The 20,452-nt window shown below is 45.2% G+C and overlaps 1 protein-coding gene across 2 annotated transcripts in view; it reads left to right on the top strand.

Annotated features, from left to right (window-relative positions):
* Positions 1 to 20,452, top strand: part of SYNJ2BP (synaptojanin 2 binding protein) — a 250,113-nt gene that overhangs the window by 206,124 nt on the left and 23,537 nt on the right. Inside the window, exon 4 of one of the 2 annotated variants that reach the window (XM_069638868.1) lies at positions 11,027 to 11,471. The exons of the other annotated variant lie outside the window; for it this stretch is intronic. Within the exon in view, the coding sequence (XP_069494969.1) occupies positions 11,027 to 11,167 (141 nt within the window). The 3' untranslated portion in view covers positions 11,168 to 11,471. Of the gene's footprint in view, positions 1 to 11,026; positions 11,472 to 20,452 lie in introns of those variants that run through there. 2 annotated transcript variants of the gene reach the window in all.

Genomic DNA, 20,452 nt, shown 5'->3' on the forward strand with positions numbered 1-20,452 from the left:
TCATATTTCAATAAACCCTGCGCACAGAAAATACCTGCGTTTCAAGATGGCAGGAGTACACTACCAGTTCAAAGTACTTCCTTTCGACATTGCCTCGACAGCAAGAGTGTTAACAAAGGTGCTTGCAGTAGTGCCATCACACCTGCGCAGAAAGTCGTTCCCGGACTGGCTAATCATCGGGGAATCTCTTCAAATTTGGAAGTTAAATACACAAAAGAAAATAAACCTCCTCTTCAATCTGGGTTTCTCCATCAACCAGAAGAAATCCAGTCTAGTCCCCAGCCAGATAAAGCATTTTCTGGGCTCTATCCTGAACACAAAAGAGGAGCTGGCATTCCCCCTCAGACGAGAGGGTACAAAATATGCTGTTGCAGGTGCCTCAATATAAGGTTGGTCGCCAGATAACTGTACGCAAAGCAATGCACTTGCTAGGGATGATGGCCTCTTGCATTCATTTGGCTCCTCACGTGCGCCTGCGCATGCATCTAATACAGGAATGGTTAGCGAAACAGTGGTCTCAGGCGAGCGGACAGTGGGACGATCTAGTGGTTGTTTCGCTAACCCTTGTTCAGGCTCTTTGTTGGTGGTCCAAGGACAACCTGGTAAAAGGAAAACCTTTTTGCGCTCCACAAGCCATCCTAACTACAGGCGCCTCACTCGCCGGTTGGGGGGTGCACTTCCTCCACCACACAGCCCACGGACAGTGGACACACGCTACTGCCCAGAGACATATGAACCTCCTGGAGCTTTTCGTAGTCCTTGAGGCTCTTCAGGCCTTTCAACAATATCTCGAGGGTCAGATGGTACAGGTCATCACAGGCAGCACCACGGCCATGTTCTATCTGAACAAGCAGGGAGGCACACACTCTCTGTCCAAGCTATCCCAGAAAATATGGAAGTGGGCACTCAAGTGGAACATGTTCCTAACATCCCAACATGTTCCAGGGGAACTCAATTCTCTGGCAGAAACTTTAAGCAGACACCCTGTACCAGAAGAACACGAGTGGCAACTCAACAGGTATCCTAGACAGAATATTCTCACTATCTGGTCAGCCCCCACTAGACTTGTTCGCCACAAAGTTAAACACGCAATGCCCAGACTTCGTATCCAGGTTTCCCCAGCCACGGTGCAAGGGGACCGCCCTGTGGATGAAGTCAGGGAAATTTGCTTACATTTTTCCCCTGACACCACTCCTGAGCAGGATAGTGAACAAGATGCACCAGGAACAAGTAACCCTGATCCTGGTTGCTCCTATGAGGGCGAGACAACCTTGGTTTCCACATCTGCTCAAACTGTCGATGTGCGACCCAATCAAGCTCCCGTGCCCATACAACATGTTAACATAGCACAAGGGGGCATCCCTCCACCCACGCCCACAATCAATGAACTTGGTAGCTTGGCTCCTGAAGTCATAGTTTGGCCACTTAAACCTTCCACAACGGTGTATGGATATCCTTGGAGGCATGAAAACCCAACACCAGACACTGCGATTTTAATAAATGGAGGAGATTCGTGATATGATGCACATCACAACCACTAAGCCCATTAGAATGTTCTTCAGCTAACATTCTACCCTACATGCTTTACTTACTAAACTACGGCCTAGTATTTAATTCATTTAAAGGTGTATCTGGCGGCACTATCGGTTTACACCACTTCACAGAGCAAGGTGTCCTGGTGGAGAGTCCCTTTCATTAAGGCATTCATGGAAGGGGTAGAGAGACTATACCCCCCCAATTTCCAACCCTCCCCCGGGTTGGCATCTCAATGTTATGCTCTCCAAGCTCATGGGGACACCATTTGAGGCTATGCACAAGGCCACCCTAAAGCATCTTGCCTATAAAATGGCATTCCTAGCAGCTATCCCCTCTATAACATGAACCAGTGAGCTACAGGCTTTGTCTGTACAAGACCCATTTATTTTGTTTACTATAACCAGGACAAGGTTGTCCTCCAAACACATCCTAGGTTCTCGCCTAAGTCCATCTCAAAGTTCCATGTAAACCAATTCATCGAACTTCCCACCTTCTTTCAGAATCCTTCAAACTCAGCAGAAAGAAGCCTCCATAGTCCTGATGTACGGAGGGTGGTCTTGTACTAAAACAAAACCCCTAAGGAAAACAGGCCAACTCTTTGTTTCCATAGCGCCTGGCAGAGAAGGCGATCCCATATCAAAACGCGCCATCTCCTGATGGATAGTCAAATGCATACAGCTCTGCTACTGCCTATCCAAGAAAGTTCTACCTTTCACCCCAAGGGCACACTCTACCAGAGTGCAGGGGCTACCTTAGCTTTCATTGCAAATGTCACTATTGAAGCCATCTGCAAAGCTGCTACATGGAGTTCCATCCATATGTTCACAAAGCATTACTGCATTGACACACACTGTAAAGCAGATTCACAGGTGGGACGGCCGGTCCTAAAACCTCTTTGCTGCTGTACCTTCTAACTTCCCATCTCTTTCTCGCTAATCTATGCAGAGCATGTGATGTTAGCAGATCCATAAGCTACAGAAGGGATACATTACTCACCATAATCGTATTTCTGGTGCTTGTAGTATCTGCTTAGATTCACATGCGCCCACCCTTCCTCCCCTACTGGTGTAGAAGGCGCATAGATGTTTTGTGAGTTATCATGGTTTCTGCTTTATCACATCTGTACTACACCTCATGCAACCTCATGTCGGAAACAAACAATTTGAGGGACCTTGACGCTTGAAGGACCATGGGTACAGTACACGTCCCACTAGGGATAGTATTACTAAACACACCCTGTTGACGTCTGTTTTCAAGTTTTGAAAACAAATCTTGACTTCGACTAGATGTCGGACTATGCAGAGCATGTGAATCTAAGCAAGCACCAGAAATACGATTACGGGGAGTAATGTATCCCATGGTAAAGGCATTAATCCTCTGTAGGCATGTACTACTTATAATGGAAAACATAATGAATTGGCATATTTTGTTAATTGCATTTTTCTTAACTAACCCGCGTGTTTGATTCGCAGTTTCTTTATTGCGGGGACTGGGGAGCCCCCGCACATTTGATTTCCGCCAGTCAGTCGTATTCAGAGAGTAAAGCAGTTGTGTGCTTTGGCCTTGCTGGTGAAACCACTGCTTCTTTCGGCTTAACAAAATGTGTAAGTCAAGGATGTCCTTGCCCCCCCTCCTGCTTTTCAGTATCTATATAAAAGAAATAATCAATGTATTGACACAGGTGTACGGATTGTCCAAGGATAGGCCAGGACAATTATCCTGCTTTATTTTATGATGATGATGCAGTGATTTTGTCTACCTCCCCACAAGGCATAAAGGACACTCTTGATGTCTTTCTAAATAAATGTAAGGACCTAGAACTAAGACAATCTTGAGAAGGACGACAGACATGGTCTTTAAACCACAATTATCTAAGCACAATTAGCTGATTATTAATCTGGATGATAGTAAACGTGAACAGACCCTGTTCTACGATTATTTGGGAATTCGGATCCACGAGAACAGTGAATGGGATTCACAGGTTGAAAGAGCATGTACTAATCTAGGAAAGTAAAGTGGGGTAACCAATTCTTTCTTTGTGAGACATGGGAGTGGGGCTACTATTTCACCTGCCCTTTAGCTATACCGAAGGTAGGCAAAACCAGTGTCTGCTTTTTGGTGCAGAGATCTGGGGATATAGTAGTATCTGGTCTCTTGATAAAATTGAACATATGTTTTTTTTCTTTTTAAATTGCTTTTACTTCCACGAAGTTTCCCTGCAGTGCCGTTACACCTGGCGTTATGACATCAGCCCAATTGGAGATTTACTTTGCCTTAAACAGTTTTTTACTGGATTAGATTGTGGAGCATGGACGGTCTGGAGTTTGAGTTTTGAGATGCACCGAGACACCTTTTAAGCTTGGAAGACGGAATATGTATCCCCTGAGTACTCCATGTGAAAGAACAATTGATAGCTCTAAATAAAGTTGGATTGTGGGAGGCTCCCCACAACATGGACACATCTGTCTCATTTAAGATTTAAGAGAGCAGCAACATCGAAAACGAGAGGTAACAGTAGAGACAGCAAATACAGTGGGACTGGCATTTGTCCTCTTTGTGGGTCAGCGATAAAAACCAATACATTTCTTGTTTATCTGTGAGGAGTTGAAAGTACTGAGATGCCGATATTTAAGACCGCTTTTAAGGACAGATGGTTTTGATCAACCATAGAAGCACTGACATTTTGTAGAGTTTCAACTGAGTTTCAGTTGCTTGTTACATCCATGGGGCATTGTTGTTCACATTGAAAGCTTTGGAAATGATTGATAATGAAGGCAGTAGGTCTGACTTTTTGATCTGATCTGGCCGAAAGGTGAAATAGCTGATTAATCTATGGGGTGTCTTGAGTCTGCGAGCTTGCCCACCTCTCTATACCCCATGACAATGCATAAGTCCATATTCCATTTTAAAATATGAACTTATTGAAAGTTTGTATGCAAATTGTTATTTAACTTTTTCATAATGTATTCGTATCAGTTTTGTATGGTGTTCTTACTATGCTTGACACTGTTTTACACCGAAGTATTGACTGACATTATTTTTGGCGTCACAGGAAATTGTTGGTGTGCCAAGACATATACTAGACATCACATAGCATGTTTGTGTTTTTCATAAAACCTTTTAGAGGGAATAGAAGGGTCATAGGATAGCCGATCAGAAAAGGTTACCTGCATGTAAGTGCACAATTTAAAAAAGCCCACACCAAGAAATGAACCATGAAATGCTGTAGACACTGTTTCAGGGCTTCTTGCAGTGTACTCGGAGGTTTCTATGGTTCATGCCTGTGTGCTGATAATGTTCAAGTCAGAGCTGGCGGCTAGGTGTGTATTCTGTTTGGATGAGACATTTATTTCCAATGCACTCTTGTGCTCCCATTTTCTGATTGAGAAGTTTCTCGTCATGTTGGTTTCTTTATCTTTTTTGACTTGATTCTATAGGAAATGACAGAGCTAACAATACCAGAATGAAAAATAATATAACAAGGACTGATTCAGGCACTCGCACATGGGTGGAAAAGTTGAGAGCTCAGATTGTCCTGAACTGTTTGCTATATGCAGCGTGGTTGCATGTTTTTTTGTGGCGGTGGAGGGGTTTGCACCTCAGAAATGACCAACACTACTGATTCCCTTATTAATTTAGAAGTTGTAGCCATGGGAACACATGCTGTTATTAATCAAACACATTTCGGGATTGGTGAATATGAGTCCGGTATCAACTATGGTTGCTAATTATGTCTGACATAAGTGATCTAGACATGGAGGTAAATGCCAGACATTAAAAGTTCGCATTTTATGAAGAGCGAGATTACATAGTTTTCCCACTCGAAATAAGGTAGGGATGCTATCCTTGCATCGCCATCAGAGAAGGGTAGTGATAAAACAATTAGTCAGTGTTCACAGGTTCATTTTGCCTTTGGTTAAATCAGAATATTTCAAACATAATATGAATGGGGATCTGATTGAAAAGTGATAATTTGGAGGTGTTAGGGGAGTTTTCCTAAAGCCCACGTTGAGGTAAGACTTCAAAAAACGATCCCAATGGTTTACAGACCCCCAACTCTTAGTATCAGTCTGTACTACTCATGGATCCTTGGTAGAGGGGCAGAGCAGTCAGGCTCATAAGAGGAAGATGTGAGCTGTAGGTAAGTTAACTGAACCCAATTCTATGACAAGACAGGAGGCTCGCATTATGCTTTTCTTTCTTTAATACTGCCACAACAGCTTTTCAACTTATTACTTTTAAACATCAACATTTGTGCTTTTTTTCTCCTCCAGACATAAAAAATAGCCAATCAGAGGTTTAAAAGTCCACAACCAAAATATCTTCATTTCAGAAACCATTTAAACTAAAACTCCCATGGACCTCCAGGAGTACAGTAGTTCTGACCCCATCCCATGTTCCACTGCGGTGCTGGGCCATCCTAGAAGAACCCCATTGTCCCAGGTCCTTTCCTCTTTCTTTTTGCTGCCATGAAGATAAGTACCTCATGATTCAGTTTCTTGACTTAATTCCATCATTACAAGCAGAATATAGTATATTAGTAGCGCGCAAGCTGCGCGAGTGTATTCTATTTAAACACGTTGTGGAGTCAGATTACCTTAGAGCGCTTCTCAGCGCGTGTAGATCCGTCGAACTCGTAAAATCCGAATTACCATTGAACGCGTAGAGTCGCCGCGAGTTTATTGATTCAGTGTTTGCCCGCGTCGCGAGCAGTACAACCCTGGTTTGTTTTGTGGAGAGGAGGCAGGGCCGGCGCCGCGAGTGAACGCGCTCGCCTCACGCTCCCGGCCCCGCTCCTCGATCCTTTGAAGCCGCGTCGCCGAACACGGCGAGCGCTAGGACCCAGGGGAGCGGGAGGATTTACTATCCCCCGCATCCCCTGGGAGCTCTTCCGCCAGCAACGCGCAATTTTAATTGCGTTGTGGATGGCTAGCGGAGTGGACACCTGTAGACACTGAGAGGAATCATAGAAAAAAAAAGATATTTCATCGAGCGCACACGGAAAGTGATATTTTACAAAGACCATTCCTGTCAGACAGTAAAAAACTGTCAAAAGGCGCAATTTTACAGATTAACAAGGTCTGCCTTTTTATCCCTTGCTGACAGCACATAAGTTAGCTCTGCTAACGACATGGCCCAATACAAGAGCCCCAGTGCCACTCCTTCTACCTCACCTGAATGGTCAGAGGAGGAGTGGGAGGAAAGCCCTTACCAGCAGGACGTAGACCTGTTGCATAGCTTTAAAAGGGTTTTAGGAGATTCCTTAGCCAAAGCAGTGTCACAGGGAGTACAGCCCATTACCCAAAGGCTGGATATTTTGGAAGCAGTGTTTAATGAACAGCAAGCGCAGCTTGCAAAGAAGAGAAAGGCGGAAAGCCAAGAAAAGGAGCTATCGGCCAGACACCCCACAGATGGGTTTGAACCTAGGGGGAGAAAAGCGGCTCGGAAGAGTAAACACTCCTTGACATTGCCCCACCTCCCCACCCCCACCTGAGCAATCCTGATGGGGAGGACACCACTCCCCAAGAGATTAGCGACCCTGTCGCCCAGCTCAAGAGAGCTTTCCTGGAGAAGAAGAGAAGCCAGGACAGACCCCCTACCACAGGGGTGAGTAACGCAGGGGACAATGATGAAGGCTATATGCCGGATGATGAAGGTGAGGACGTAGAGGCTGATCACCATTATGAGGAGGATGTAGATCCTCAGGAACCCGACGGTACTACAGATATGTTTATCCCGGAAGCCATAAGGCACCCAAAGTCCTCGGAGTAGGTTCCATCGCCCAGAGTGGCTGCCTACATGGCTCAGCATATATGCAAACCCCTGGATAGGGAGGTGAGATCGGGTATGCGGTCGGTGTGCCCTAGACCGGAATTGTCAGGTAAACTAGCCAATACACCAGACCTAGACCCCAAGATGTTCACGTTCGTCACAAAGACAGCGAAGGATATTCGTAAGGTCATAGACCGTGCCTGGCGAGGTTGCCAAGATAAGCTCCTCGACTTGGCGGGCCCATTAGCAAATATAATGGAAAAGGCAAAGGACTCAGGAACACCAGTAGATGCCTCCGCCCTAGCCAATTGGGCTCAAAGAGCTGTGTGTATGATGGGGAACGCAAATTGCGCTTTATCCTCGGAGAGGAGAAGAGGTGTGCTTCTTAAAATACAAGTTGAGCGACTTTTCCTCTTATGAGGCAGGGGAAGGAGCAAAAGGCCTACTATTTGGCGAAGCCTTTGCGAAAGAAATGGCACAGTTTGTGGGAACTTATTCAGCGTTGGAAAGAGCACAAAGCTCGATCAAAAAGATCTTCCCGGCTCGAGTTTTTTCCGGGACTGGACGTTACAGGGGTCGTTCATCCGGTCGATTTAACTACCAGCGCAGGCCCCAAGGGCCACGGGCCCAGTACTGGGAAGGGAAGCAACAAGACACTTTCTTCCCATCAAGATCCAGATTCCCCAGAGGTCCAAGGGGAAGGGGTTCATATCGGCAACCCAATGCCTCAGGAGGTGAGTGCAGTGAATTTGCAAGTGGGAGGGAGAACTCTCAGATTTCGCAGCGCATGGCAAGCTTTATCACGTGATGCATGGGTCCTGCAGGCAGTAGCGGGACTGCGACTAAAATTTATGGGGGACCCCATTCAGAGATCAGAACCTTTGCAGATTCAGATGGCCCAAGGGGAGGCAGCATTGTTACCCAGCGAGATTATGAAGTTGGTAGACAAGAATGCTATAGAAAGGGATATTCAGGGAGGACCGAGTATCCTCAGCAATTTATTCCTAGTGCACAGTGGGGACAAGGTACGTCCAGTCATAAATCTGAAGAATTTAAACGAGTGGATTGTATATAATAATTTCAAGATGGAGGGAATGCATCTTCTTGGGGACCTTCTCCGAACGGGAGATAGGTTTACTCGGTTAGACCTTAAAGACGCTTATCTAATGATTCCGATAGCTCAAGAGTTTCGGAGATATCTGAGATTTCGGTGGAGAAAAGAGACAATGGCGCTTCACATGTCTCCCGTTTCGGCCTGGCGTCAGCACCTTGGGCTTTCACCAAACTGATGAAGCCCGTGGCAACGGCCATGAGAGAGAGGTATTCGCATAATCGTTTACCTAGATGACATTCTCGTCATGGGTTCAGACAAAGCCTCACTGTCCAAGAATGTGCAATGGATATTCACGCTCTTGTCCTCTCTAGGATTCTTAGTAAATTTAGACAAATCCCAGTTAGTGCCAGTGCAGAATATAGAATTCCTAGGTTTCAGTATAGATACGAACAAAGCAACCCTCGAGCTCCTACATCACAAGGTGAAAGCGATAAAGAAAGAGCTGAAGATGGTCATGGCAAAGAAGACTATATCTCTTCGAGCTCTCGCAAGAGTGGTAGGCCTGTTAGCAGCCTCGATTCAAGCAATTTTTCCAGGCCCGCTCCATTATCGAGTGTTAGAGGCTCAAGAAAAGACACCTTCAAGGAGGGCTAGGTGATCACCAGCTAGTAACCCTAGATCAGGAAGCAATCTCGGAACTTCACTGGTGGTTCTCCAACATGGAAGCCTGGAATGGCCGAGCAATCTTCGGGGACACCCCAGACATCATTATAGAGTCGGATGCAAGCAGGTCCGGATGGGGAGCCAGGTGCGAGAATGTGGAGACAGGAGGAAAATGGTCAGAGCAGGAATTGGCAATACACATAAACTGTCTCAAACTGTGAGCAGGTTCTTTTGCAGTGTAAGCGTTTAATAAAGACAAAGTACGATGTTGCGTACTGCTCAAGATGTACAACATCTCGGCAGTACGTGAGATCGAAAATGCTAGCAGATTTGGCGAAAGACTTTTGGCATTACTGCCTACAGCATCAGATTAGTCAAGGCAGAATATCTGCTGTGCACGCTCAACGAGGTAGTGGATTGGAATTCACGATATCTTGTAGACTCCAGCGATTGGAAACTACACCCGAGCGTGTTCAAGAGTTTACAGGACCTCTGGGGTCCCGTACACATAGATCTATTTGCGTCCAGACTGAATACTCAGACGCATTTCAGCTGGAGAATAGACCCGGGTGCAGCCGGCACGGACGCCTTTCTCCAACCGTGGAACAGAGCATTGAATTATGCCTTCCCGCCATTTCTCATGATCAGGAGAGCACTGGCGAAAGTTCGCAGGGAGCATGCGGACCTAGTAATGGTCCTCCCCCTCTGGAGATCCCAGCCTTGGTTTCCAGTAGCGATGGAACTTTCTACGGATTTTACGAGGATAGTTCCTCAGAGGCCGGACCTTCTGCTAGACCCAACCGGGAGGAGTCACCCGCTGATTGCGACGGGCATGCTGCGATTGATGGTCTGCAGGGTTTCAGGAGAAAGTGGGAGTTGCCAGGCATTTCGCAACTTGTGGAAACTGCATCAGAGATTCATGGGCGCCTTCCATCATCGGGAGCTATAACGCGGCTTGGAGGAGCTGGGCTCTCTGGTGCGGAGACCGTAGTTTCGTTCCCGTTTCTGCCCCTGTAGTTCAATTATTGAACTTCTTAGCATTGAAGTTTCAAGAAGGGAAAGCCTTCAGGACGATAGGAGTACTGCGGTCCGCAATCTCTGCAGGACATGACGCAGTGGAAGGTAGAGCTATAGGGGAACACCCCACAGTCTTACAGCTGTTGAGAGGAATGAAGTTGAGAAAGCCCCCAGAGCCTAAGTATACGACGTTATGGGATGTCAGAGAAGTCTTTCAACTGTTTCTGGCATGGCCGAACAATAGAGATCTATCCCGATCACAACTCTCAGGCAAGTTAGCAATGTTATTATGCCTTACAGCATGCCGAAGAGTATCCGATGTAAAAGTTCTTGATACACAAGAAAATATTCTATCCAGATGGGGTAGCCTTTACCATAGATAAGGGAACGAAAACAGACTCTCGAGTAATTTCATACCCCTATTTTACAGAGAATAGTAAACTATGCGTAGCGCAATGTATCAAAGACTATGAGACCGCCACAGCGCTGCTGAGACCGCGAGGCGTAACACAGCTGTTGATAGCGCGTAGAAAACCTTATCATGCAGTAGCAACAGCGACAATTGCAAGATGGGTGCGCGAAGTACTGCAATGGGCAGGTATAGACTTATCGCAGTTTGGAGCGCATTCAGCTAGGGGCGCAATGGCTTCTAGGGCCTTCTCAGCAGGAGTACTTCTCCAGGATATAATGAAAGCAGCAGATTGGTCCTCCGAGTCCACTTTTAAGACTTTTTATTTCAAGCCAGTGTCAGATTTGACGAATAACGTGGTGGCCAGCTTTGAATAAGCATGATGCGAGCCTCCTGTCTTGTCATAGAATAAAGATTGCCCACGCTGACAGTTCAGGAAGTCTTCTATTAAAGACAAGGAGGCGAGCATTATATCCCACCCAGAAAAGTACAACAGTTGATTGATTGAAATGTATGTCAAATGTTCAACTTTGTATTGTCACCAGCCCTTACGAATGTGTTTCCATTTCCTTTAGGAGATGATCAAAAGACAGCCTGATCTCATTCAGTGGATCACCAGGATACTTCTATCTTGCCCAAGATGGCAGAGCAGTTCTGTTTCACGGACACCTTTACGGTTATATGTTGGAAGTTGTTGTTGGACGTTCATAACATGATTGAGTTCGCGACAGTGATCTCCAAGGCAGAAGAAAGAGGAAAGGACCTGGGACAATGGGGTTCTTATAGGATTACCCAGCACTGCAGTGGAACATGGGATGGGGTCAGAACTACTGTACTCCTGGGGGTGCATGGGAGTTTTAGTTTAAATGGTTTCTGAAATGAAGAGGTTTAGGTTGTGGACTTTTAAACCTCTGATTGGCTATGTTTTACGTCTGGAGGAGAAAAAAAGCACAAATGTTGATGTTTAAAAGTAATAAGTTGAAAAGCTGTTGTGGCAGTATTAAAGAAAGAAAAGCATAATGCGAGCCTCCTTGTCTTTAATTGAATGAAGACTTCCTGAGCTGTCAGTGTGGGCAATCTTTATTAGTGATGCAATTCAAAGAAACACTTATACAAATAAATGTATATAAAATATATATTTATTATATGTATACAAGAGATGTTTTAAAATACTTAGCACATATAACCAAAACACATAGAAATACTTTTCGAAGGCCACTGCTTAGTTTGTAGTTGCTCGCCGTTACAATTTTTACAGCGCTTGACACTAATGACAGTTCTACCGTACTATTGGTTATACCGCACACTCGCGCGTACACAAAGATATACAGTAATTCTATTTAGTTAGCAAAACCAGATAGGATAGTCTTTTAGGGGGGAAAACAGTTGGTTAGTCAAACAGCAGAGTTTACGGTTCTAGAGGCAGTTTCTTTGCGCACTCGAGCTTTTAATGTCCAATTCGCAACCCTAGCTTAAAACCCAGTCCGGAGAGGGCTTAAAATCTTGTGAAGCAGGAGAACAGCAATGGTTCCTGTGGATACTTTCTAGTCTCTAGTTTAAAGATGCTGGAAGATTAACGCATCGTTGGAGACGCTGTTAAAGCACTTGCAAAAGGGACACAAGCAGCAGCTTGGGTCAGAGGTAAGGGGGGGAGAACCCTAGACACCTCTACATGCACTCCAACGATCTTGAGCGACTTCTCGGATTGAGGTAAGCAACACATTTTCTCTCCGCAGTACCTTGGGTTAGAAGAAATATTTGTGGCTGGATTGTCCTCGATGTGACAGTGCTGGACCTGACCCCTGGATTCCTTTGTCTGGTGACATAAGGCAGGACAATGGACAGGATCTCTCGGCATCAGTCTTGAGAGAGGACCTCTGGAATGGATTTCTTCAGCTCCTCTGGTCAGTCTGTGGTTTTGGTGCCAATCTCTCTGAATATAAAGTTTTAGGAGAGATCCAAAGTATCTTTCTATCCTTAAGAGACATAGTTAGTAATGATCAAGAAGGAATCTCAAAGGAGAACCCAAAGGGTTCCCAGCAACACTGCCCATAAGGAGCTTGATGCTGCAAAAGTAAAATACAGATGTTTTCAAAAAGATATGGAGGAAAGTAGACTCCATAGTAAAGGTAAAACACCGAGAACAGTATTCTAAAAGACAGAGCCCATAAGAATGAAGTGGAACAAGGCTTCACTCATTCATGATAGAAGGAAGAAGGTCCGGAAGTCCAGCAAAGTGTTCTGGGGCTCTCACTTGGAGAGGGGATGAAGCATACAAATGAGAAATCTCCCTAACAGGAGGAGGTTTCTTTAACATGGTATGTGGATATAGCTCCCACTCCCTGATTCCGCATTTACCATGGTACTGATTATTAATTGTACTTACTCCTTTCATTCATCAGAGGAAAGGTCCTTTTTTAATAACTATTGGTGTAGTGGCATAATGAGCACTAATTCTCCTCACTTAAGAGAAGTATGCATCTGGATCCCTCTACATTTAGGACCTTACCATTAATATTACAATCATTTTAACTTTATTTGAACAAGTCTCAATGGAGGTTGTGCAGCATTCCGTGACCCTGGAGTCAAATGCTGTCATTTTATTTTCTCCTTTCATTTATTGAATTTATGTAGCGCTTTCACCAAAGCGCTGAACAATTTAAAAGATAGTACAATAATAAGTAATAGTATAATAAGTCCTACTAAGATGATATCAAGAGGTGTGCTTTTAGAGCAAGTGAAAAATAGAAAGGATAGAAGGAAGCTAAGAATTACAAAGTTTTGAATCCAGTAAAGAAAGACTGAAATCAGGAGGGCACACAGGGGGGCTTGCGAGGTTCACGAAGAAAGATTGCGAGCAAAGAGAACGAGAAGGAGTGTAAATTAAACCAAGGAACAGAGATGGGAGATAGGAGGAGCACTTAAAAGCAAAATGCAGAGCAAATGAAATGGGCAGTACTCAAAAGATAACCAGGAAATGGAGTTGTAAAGCATATGAAATAGATGCACACTGGGAGTGGCGGACGAGAGTGCGAATAAGAGTTTAAAGATTGAGTGTAAAGGAGCGAGAAAATAGGCAGGTTTGCTCGGTTCACAGCTCCATTTATCACCAACTTGGTCCCACTGGACCATTCTTTGATGACCTTGGGCAAATCCTTGATTCTCTTTCCACTAAACATCACCTCATTCTTGTAGGTGACCTTAACCTTCCCTCTCAAACCACTTCTCAGAAATCTGAACTTCACTATTTTCTTAGTGACCATACCTACCTACCCATACAGAGGGTAACTCTTTGGATCTCTTCTTCATCTCCACCTCTCTCAGCCATGAATACTACTGTCAAACCATCGATATCTGATAACACAATCGTTTCCTCCACCATCTCCTTTCCACCCTCTGACAGTTCCTCACCACTTCCTACACCTATTCCTAAAAGGAAAGGTAAATCTTCTGCCACCCACCCCTTTCTCTCCGACCTACAGTTATCACTCTCCTCCTTCACACCAATCTCTTCCACCAGCACTGCCTTCTCCAGCTTCCAATCCCTATTATGACTCATTTTCCTTCCTCACACCTCCCACTGCTTAATTACACCCCTAAGCCTCAGCATCTTCAACCATGGGTCACCCCATTCATACCCTCTCTCCGCACAGACATGCGTCGGCTGCGCAAATGGAGACATAGTCGCTTTTTCTCACTTTCCCCCAGACGCTCAATCTTACCCGAACCCTGGTTCTCTCTAGGTTGGACTATTGCAATAGCCTCCTCCTGAATCTACCAATCTTCCACTCTGCGACCCCTCCAGCTAATCCAAAATAGGGTAACAAGACTTATCCTTGGCCTTAAGCCCAGGGACGCCATGTCTCCTGCCCTAAAAGTCTTCACTCGCTCCCGGGTTGCTGCACGGATTAAATTCAAATCCCTCTGCATCATCCATAAGGCTGTCTGGGCCCGGGACAACACTATCTTCAACTTTCTTACTTAATATTCTCCCTCTAGACCACTATGTTCCTCTGGCACCAACTCTTTGTGTGTAAAACGTTTTGCTAAACAGAGAGTAGGAGGTTGTTTGCTTTTCTCAGCTCGCTCCCTCCTATGGAACAGCCTCCCCCTCCCTCTGCGCCTTGAGCAGGTCTTTCCTAAATTCCAGAAACTCTTTAAGACTTTTCTCTTTACCTCCCCCTTCACTTCATCTCTCCTCCGCTAATCCCACAGTTGCTGTGATTAGTGTCCATGGCCCTTATGCATCCTCTGGCATCTCACCTCCCACAGCCTGTCTACCCTTAGCACTTGCATTGGCACACCATCTGCCATGGAGGTTTGCAGTTGTACGTAACACGGTCCAGGCCATGCAGCACTCAACAAACCTAGCACTTCATCTGGATCACCCATGAGCTCGGACTCCCTAGCACTTACCCTTCTTACTTGCTGCACTTGCACTTTCTGAATACTCACAAGGCATAGTAGATTTGCCCTTTTTTCCTCCCACTGCTCTTAAATATTTTGTTTTGTAATGTGTTTCACTACCTTGTTCCCTCCCCTTTGTCCTGTGGGAGCTTTGAAACAGTTTTACTTGCTGAATAAGTGCCTAACAAGCAAACCATACAAATAAATACCCACCGCATGAGGACCTGCAACTCTACCTCTCTGCCCTGAACTCTCCCAAGTCTACTCTTGATAGAGCTAAAATAGAATTCTGCCTAACCCTCATTGACTCACTCCAACCAGCCTTGCAGGCTACGGAGCACCCTAAACTCACTCCTAAGTCTATGACTATCAACTCCACTCTCTCAGCTACTGACCTAGCTGAATACTTTGCTGCGAAGATTATGAACATTCAAGTCTCTCCTGACATGCCTCACACTCCCTCCTCCTACATTTTACACTCTGCCATCATCCCTTCTCTATTTCCCACGTCACACTAATACTGATGAAGTGCTATCTCTACTGATGAAGGCTAACCCCACTTGTGCCCCATCAGACGCTCTTGGTCCTCAGCTAGTCAAGCCTATTGCCCCAATAGTGGCCTCTCACCTCACTGAACTCTTCAACCTGTCCTCCTACCGGTTAAAATTTGCCATGTGTCTCTCCTTCAGCACTACTCTTATGTGATTGAAAGTGTTGTGTTCAACCGTCTTACCAATTTCTTAGACATCCACAACCTTCGAGACCAGCTACAAGCAGGTTTTCAATCCGGTCACTCCATGGATACTGCTCTCATGAAAGTGTCCACTTTAATCGCCTCTGCTGAGCACTCGAACCTATTTTCTATCCTAATTCTCCCTGACCTGTCTGCTGCCTTTGACCCTGTCGATCACTCTGATCACTTTAATATTTTTTCTTCTTGGGATTCACAATCAAGCCCTTGTCTGGATTGAATCCTACCTTGCACTGTGTTAATTCTGTCTCCTGAGCAGCAACACCTCTCAACTCACTCCTCTAACTGTTGGTGTTCCACAAGGCTATGTCCTCGGTCCTGTGAGAAACTTGAAGGTGTCTCACCCGCTTGTCCCCGTAGATCTGGTGGCCAGGACACGGCCATCGCTTTTGAATCCAGTTCCTGGGGGTGGACCAGTGCGGGAGGATTACCTGGATGATGGTCTTCGGGGAGTGGGACACCGGACAGTGAGGCGCGGTATCCCCTTCACTGTAACACCTTTACCCCATCCTACCCGATGGGATACGTAGGGTCTCGGCCCCCATCCACCTTTTTTGACACACACACTTTCTCACGGACAACTCACTGAGGGTAAACGGACTAACACCGGAGCCGTATACTTGACATTTCCCACTACAATGGTCAGGCAGGCTCAGGCAATTACTGATCATTACACACACCCTACTTCCATCACACTTCCCTACAGGGTTAAAAGACTGCACACTTGAAGCAAGGCAAAGCACACAAGGACTCAGCAGTTCCAAGATGGCAGTTTAATACAATGCTGAAGACGGCAAGACCGAAGAGGATTGCAAGGAAGGAAATGCCCTTGACCTTTTCACGGACAAACCGCCTTGTTCATGAGCCTTCAAAAGTAGGAAATGTAAGACCTGGAATTAAAGCTGAAGAATCCTGCATCATCTGTCGGAGGTACCCAGGGATCTCCTGTGCCGATAGTCAAGGCGAGTAGCAGCGCTTGCCTCTGTGGTACTGCCCTTGGCTCCTACAACAAAGCAGCACCAGTGAAATCAGCACAACCGGTGAGTTGGGGAGACTGATACCAGACTGATCTGTGTGGAAAGCATGGTTGCAAGCAGCAGCATTGTATGAAGATTATTAAGACAGCAGAGGAGTGAATGAACTTTGAAACTAAAATACGATACTGTAGACAGAGTGGTCCGGCACCACGTGGGTGCTCATTCGAAAGTCTGTTAGGTATCCAACCAAAAGGGTGCAAACGTTAAAAGAAAGAGAATTGTGAAATCGAAGTGGTCCTGCAACGAGTCAAGCCAAACCCTGTCTACATTCTAAAGTATTCGATACTTGATGTAAAATTGCCATTGGTCTGAGCCCGGCTGAGGGAGACTAATTGTGTAGAAGGGATCTGAGCCCGGCAGAGAGGGATCCGGGGGAACCGTTAGTCACCCAAAAAGGAAGAACCTATGAACATAGTGCGATAAGGTGAAAGACCGACTCGAGCCCGGCAGAGGGAAGCCTGTGCAGAACTTTATGCTAATAGGATCTGAGCCCGGCTGATAGGGTTCACGGGTGGATAATGAATCACCCGATCTGAATACTTGTGAAAATCTAGAAAGGAAAAGAACCTGTCTATTTGGTTGCATCAGGCTCTTTGAGTGAGGAGACTTTTGAGAAGCAAGGAGACTTACGCTCCGGAGGCCCTGATGCTGATCCGTGAACTGTAACCTCATGCTAACAAAGACGGATACTATGCTATGCACGAGTGACCTGCTTTATCCCGTGCTAAAATGTAGAGAAGGGGGGCCAACACCCTGAAAACCTGATATATCATTTTAAACACTATTTCTTTTTCCCACACTATTTGTATTTAGAGGTAAGGATTGGCAATATGTTTTTTTTTTAGTATTGGCCCTTTTATTTTGACAAGACACCAGTAGGACTGCGTTATTATTTGATGGTCGTGGTAGCTTTCTCCCATCTGTGGATTTAGGTTTAGATAGGTTTTTATCATACCCTTTTTGAAGTTCACTAAACACCCTTGAACTGTTCACTTGTCTATCTTACTGTTGATGCCATGCCTTCCTTACAGTTCGCTCCTCTTTACACTCTACACTTCTGCTCTTGGGGCACTAAACTCCTCCTTTGGGTTCTCGTACCAACTCTTCGTGGACGACAATCAAATCTTCTCTTTTCCTGAACTCTCTTCTGATCTCTCTATCAAAATGTCCAACTGTCTCTCTGTCATTAAATATTGGATTACTTTGCATTCTCGGATGTTAAACTCTACCAAAACAGAGGTACTCTTCTTCCCGGCAAAAAGCTCTCTCATCTCTTACTCTGCCCATCCATTTCCCACCTGACGCGCTCCCCTACTCTTCTTCAGCTCAAAAACCTCTGTCATCTATGACCTTCTCACACCTTCACTAATTTCATCTCCAAAACTGGAACAGAATCTTGCTGCAACCTTCTAAATATTAGGACAATGGGGCGCCTCCTTGATTTCAGAACGGCCAAGCATCTCTTAATCACTCCAGTTTTAAACTGGACTACTGTGCCAGTATCCTCTTTGGTCTCCCCAACTATGCTTTCTGTCCTCTCGACAAGATCATTAACTTCGCTACCAGGACTCTTTGAACTCTCTCACTTCACACCTACTTACTCGTACCGTCACAAGGCTGGATGGCTGATCTGGCTGGTGCCAGATTAAAATGTCTTCTCCTGGTTCACAAATCTATCCATGGTAAGGCAACACTGTATCTATCCTCCTCTATCCAACTCTGTAAACCTTCTTGTAATCTCTGCTCTGCCTCCTCGACTATCCTTGTGACTCCTTGCCTTCCCTGTGCTTCCTCTCGCTTCCACTCTTTCTCTCTTCTTGCTCCATTTGCATGGAATTCTCTTCCCCCGCACATCTGAGAAACAGTCCACATGGATTTGTTCAAAACCAAAATAAATGCCTGCTCCTGAGTTACCCTCTGAACCCTCCCATCTGCCTGCTAGCTACCATGTTTCCCTCGGCTCTAACCTGCCTCTGTCTCTCACATCCTCTGCCTCCATTCTAGAACTTCACCCATCATGGTCATGTCCCAAGCACAGCTGGCCGTACTGCCTACCTGCACTTAACAATGTCCATTGTTGGTTGTCCTTAATCTGTGTGTTCACTTATGTATTGTCCCCTGTGACTGTTCAATTTACTCCCCTCCACAACCTGGTCAGAATGTCCCTCGAACTCACCCCAGTGTAAGAAGCTCACTGCTTCCCGTCAAATCTGATTTCTTATCTATTGTATGTCTTTTGTGATCAAAAGAGCATTGTTCCTCCTGTATATAAATAAATAAAACTAATGAGCAGAGCAATAATTAATCTTGAAAGAATTAGCGAAGAGGCAAGTTTGGTAGCATGAAAAGTGAGAAGAGTGAATTTTGGAATCTTGAAGAGCGGATTGCGGCAAGAACGGGCAATGGCAGAGATATTAGAAGCAAAAAAATCACAATCAACTATGACTCAAGTTATGAGCTAAAGTCGTTAGAGAACTAGAAGACGGGGGTTTGGGGAAGCAGTAAAGGAGAGGAGGAGGAGAAGAAATGGAGGATGGGAAGAACAAAATTTCTGTTTTGGACTGATTGAAGTGAAGGAATCTGAATGCATCCACGATTGAACAGATAATAATAGACAGGCAGAGAGGTTTGCATTCTAACAGCATTTGTTTTAGTTCCTTCATCAGTGCCTTGGATCTAATTGTAGCTACAAATCATAAAATGGTCAGAAAGGAGTATAGCATCGGTTCATAGGATGGTTAATAGAGTAATTATTTTAATTTGAATGATAAAGGCACTACTAAAACTTGTATAGACTTAAAAACATTTGCATATTTATTTTCCAGGCTTGTTGCTAATGGTATGCCCATGCAAGGTGAATGTTTCTTTCCTTTAGTAAGAATATTGGAACAAATATGATTGCACAGGAAAAAGGTGAGTGAAAAGGGGAGTTGAGAATGATTGCAAATAACGCTGAATTAGAATATGAACAGGTCTGTATGCATAGGCCTAAAGCAAACTCGGTGTTAGAAGAATTGGTTCAAACGCCATAAATAGAGCAGTCGGAATGCCTATGGCATGCAAACTATTCTAGTTCACAGAGACAAAATGTTGGCCCTAGTTAATAATCGACCAAGTGAGTCATATGTTGATCAATTTAATCCAATCATGACAAGTCTGTGAGGCTTTCATTGAGTCTACATATGATAATTCAAGCAAGGATTTAAGGAATAATTTAATGAATGGCAAATTTATATGGATTTATACAAGAACAATTAATGACCTAATGAATTATATCAGCTCACCAAGACTCCTGAGCTCCAGGCCTGGGTGCCTTGTGCAATATAGCATTAAAACAAAAATAAACTGTACCCTGGGCAAAGATATTGTATGCTTTGCTTAATATTATTGAGAAAAAGGGGGCGTGGCTTGCCACAATGCTGTGAAGAGGGGCTCATTGGTGCTCCAGATACGGATCATTTGTAGGATCTTTGACACCCATGTGTGGGGGTCAATTTTTGCTAAGCGTGTCTCAGAAGGTCTGCGTCACGCTTTAGCCAAATCTTGTTCAGATCGGGGAGCCTGGTCTGTAGATTTGCTGTTCCCGCGAGCAAAGCAGTCTGGCCTCCAAGATGGCGGCATACATATGCAGGCGACCTGAGACTGCACAGTCGGGCGAGCGCTGGAGACTGTACCCGGCGCCACCACGCAAGGACTGATTATGTCCAGGGCAGTGCCGGCGAGGAGCCCTGACACTGTGTGCACCCTACTAATGGGGTTGCGTGTGGGGAGGCAATGCTGCGGGACGAGCTGTGAGGTCGGACTCG

The sequence above is a fragment of the Ambystoma mexicanum genome, chromosome 14 (assembly GCF_040938575.1).
Source record: "Ambystoma mexicanum isolate Mex_15411 chromosome 14, UKY_AmexF1_1, whole genome shotgun sequence".
In the NCBI taxonomy this organism is placed as follows: Eukaryota; Metazoa; Chordata; class Amphibia; order Caudata; family Ambystomatidae; genus Ambystoma; species Ambystoma mexicanum.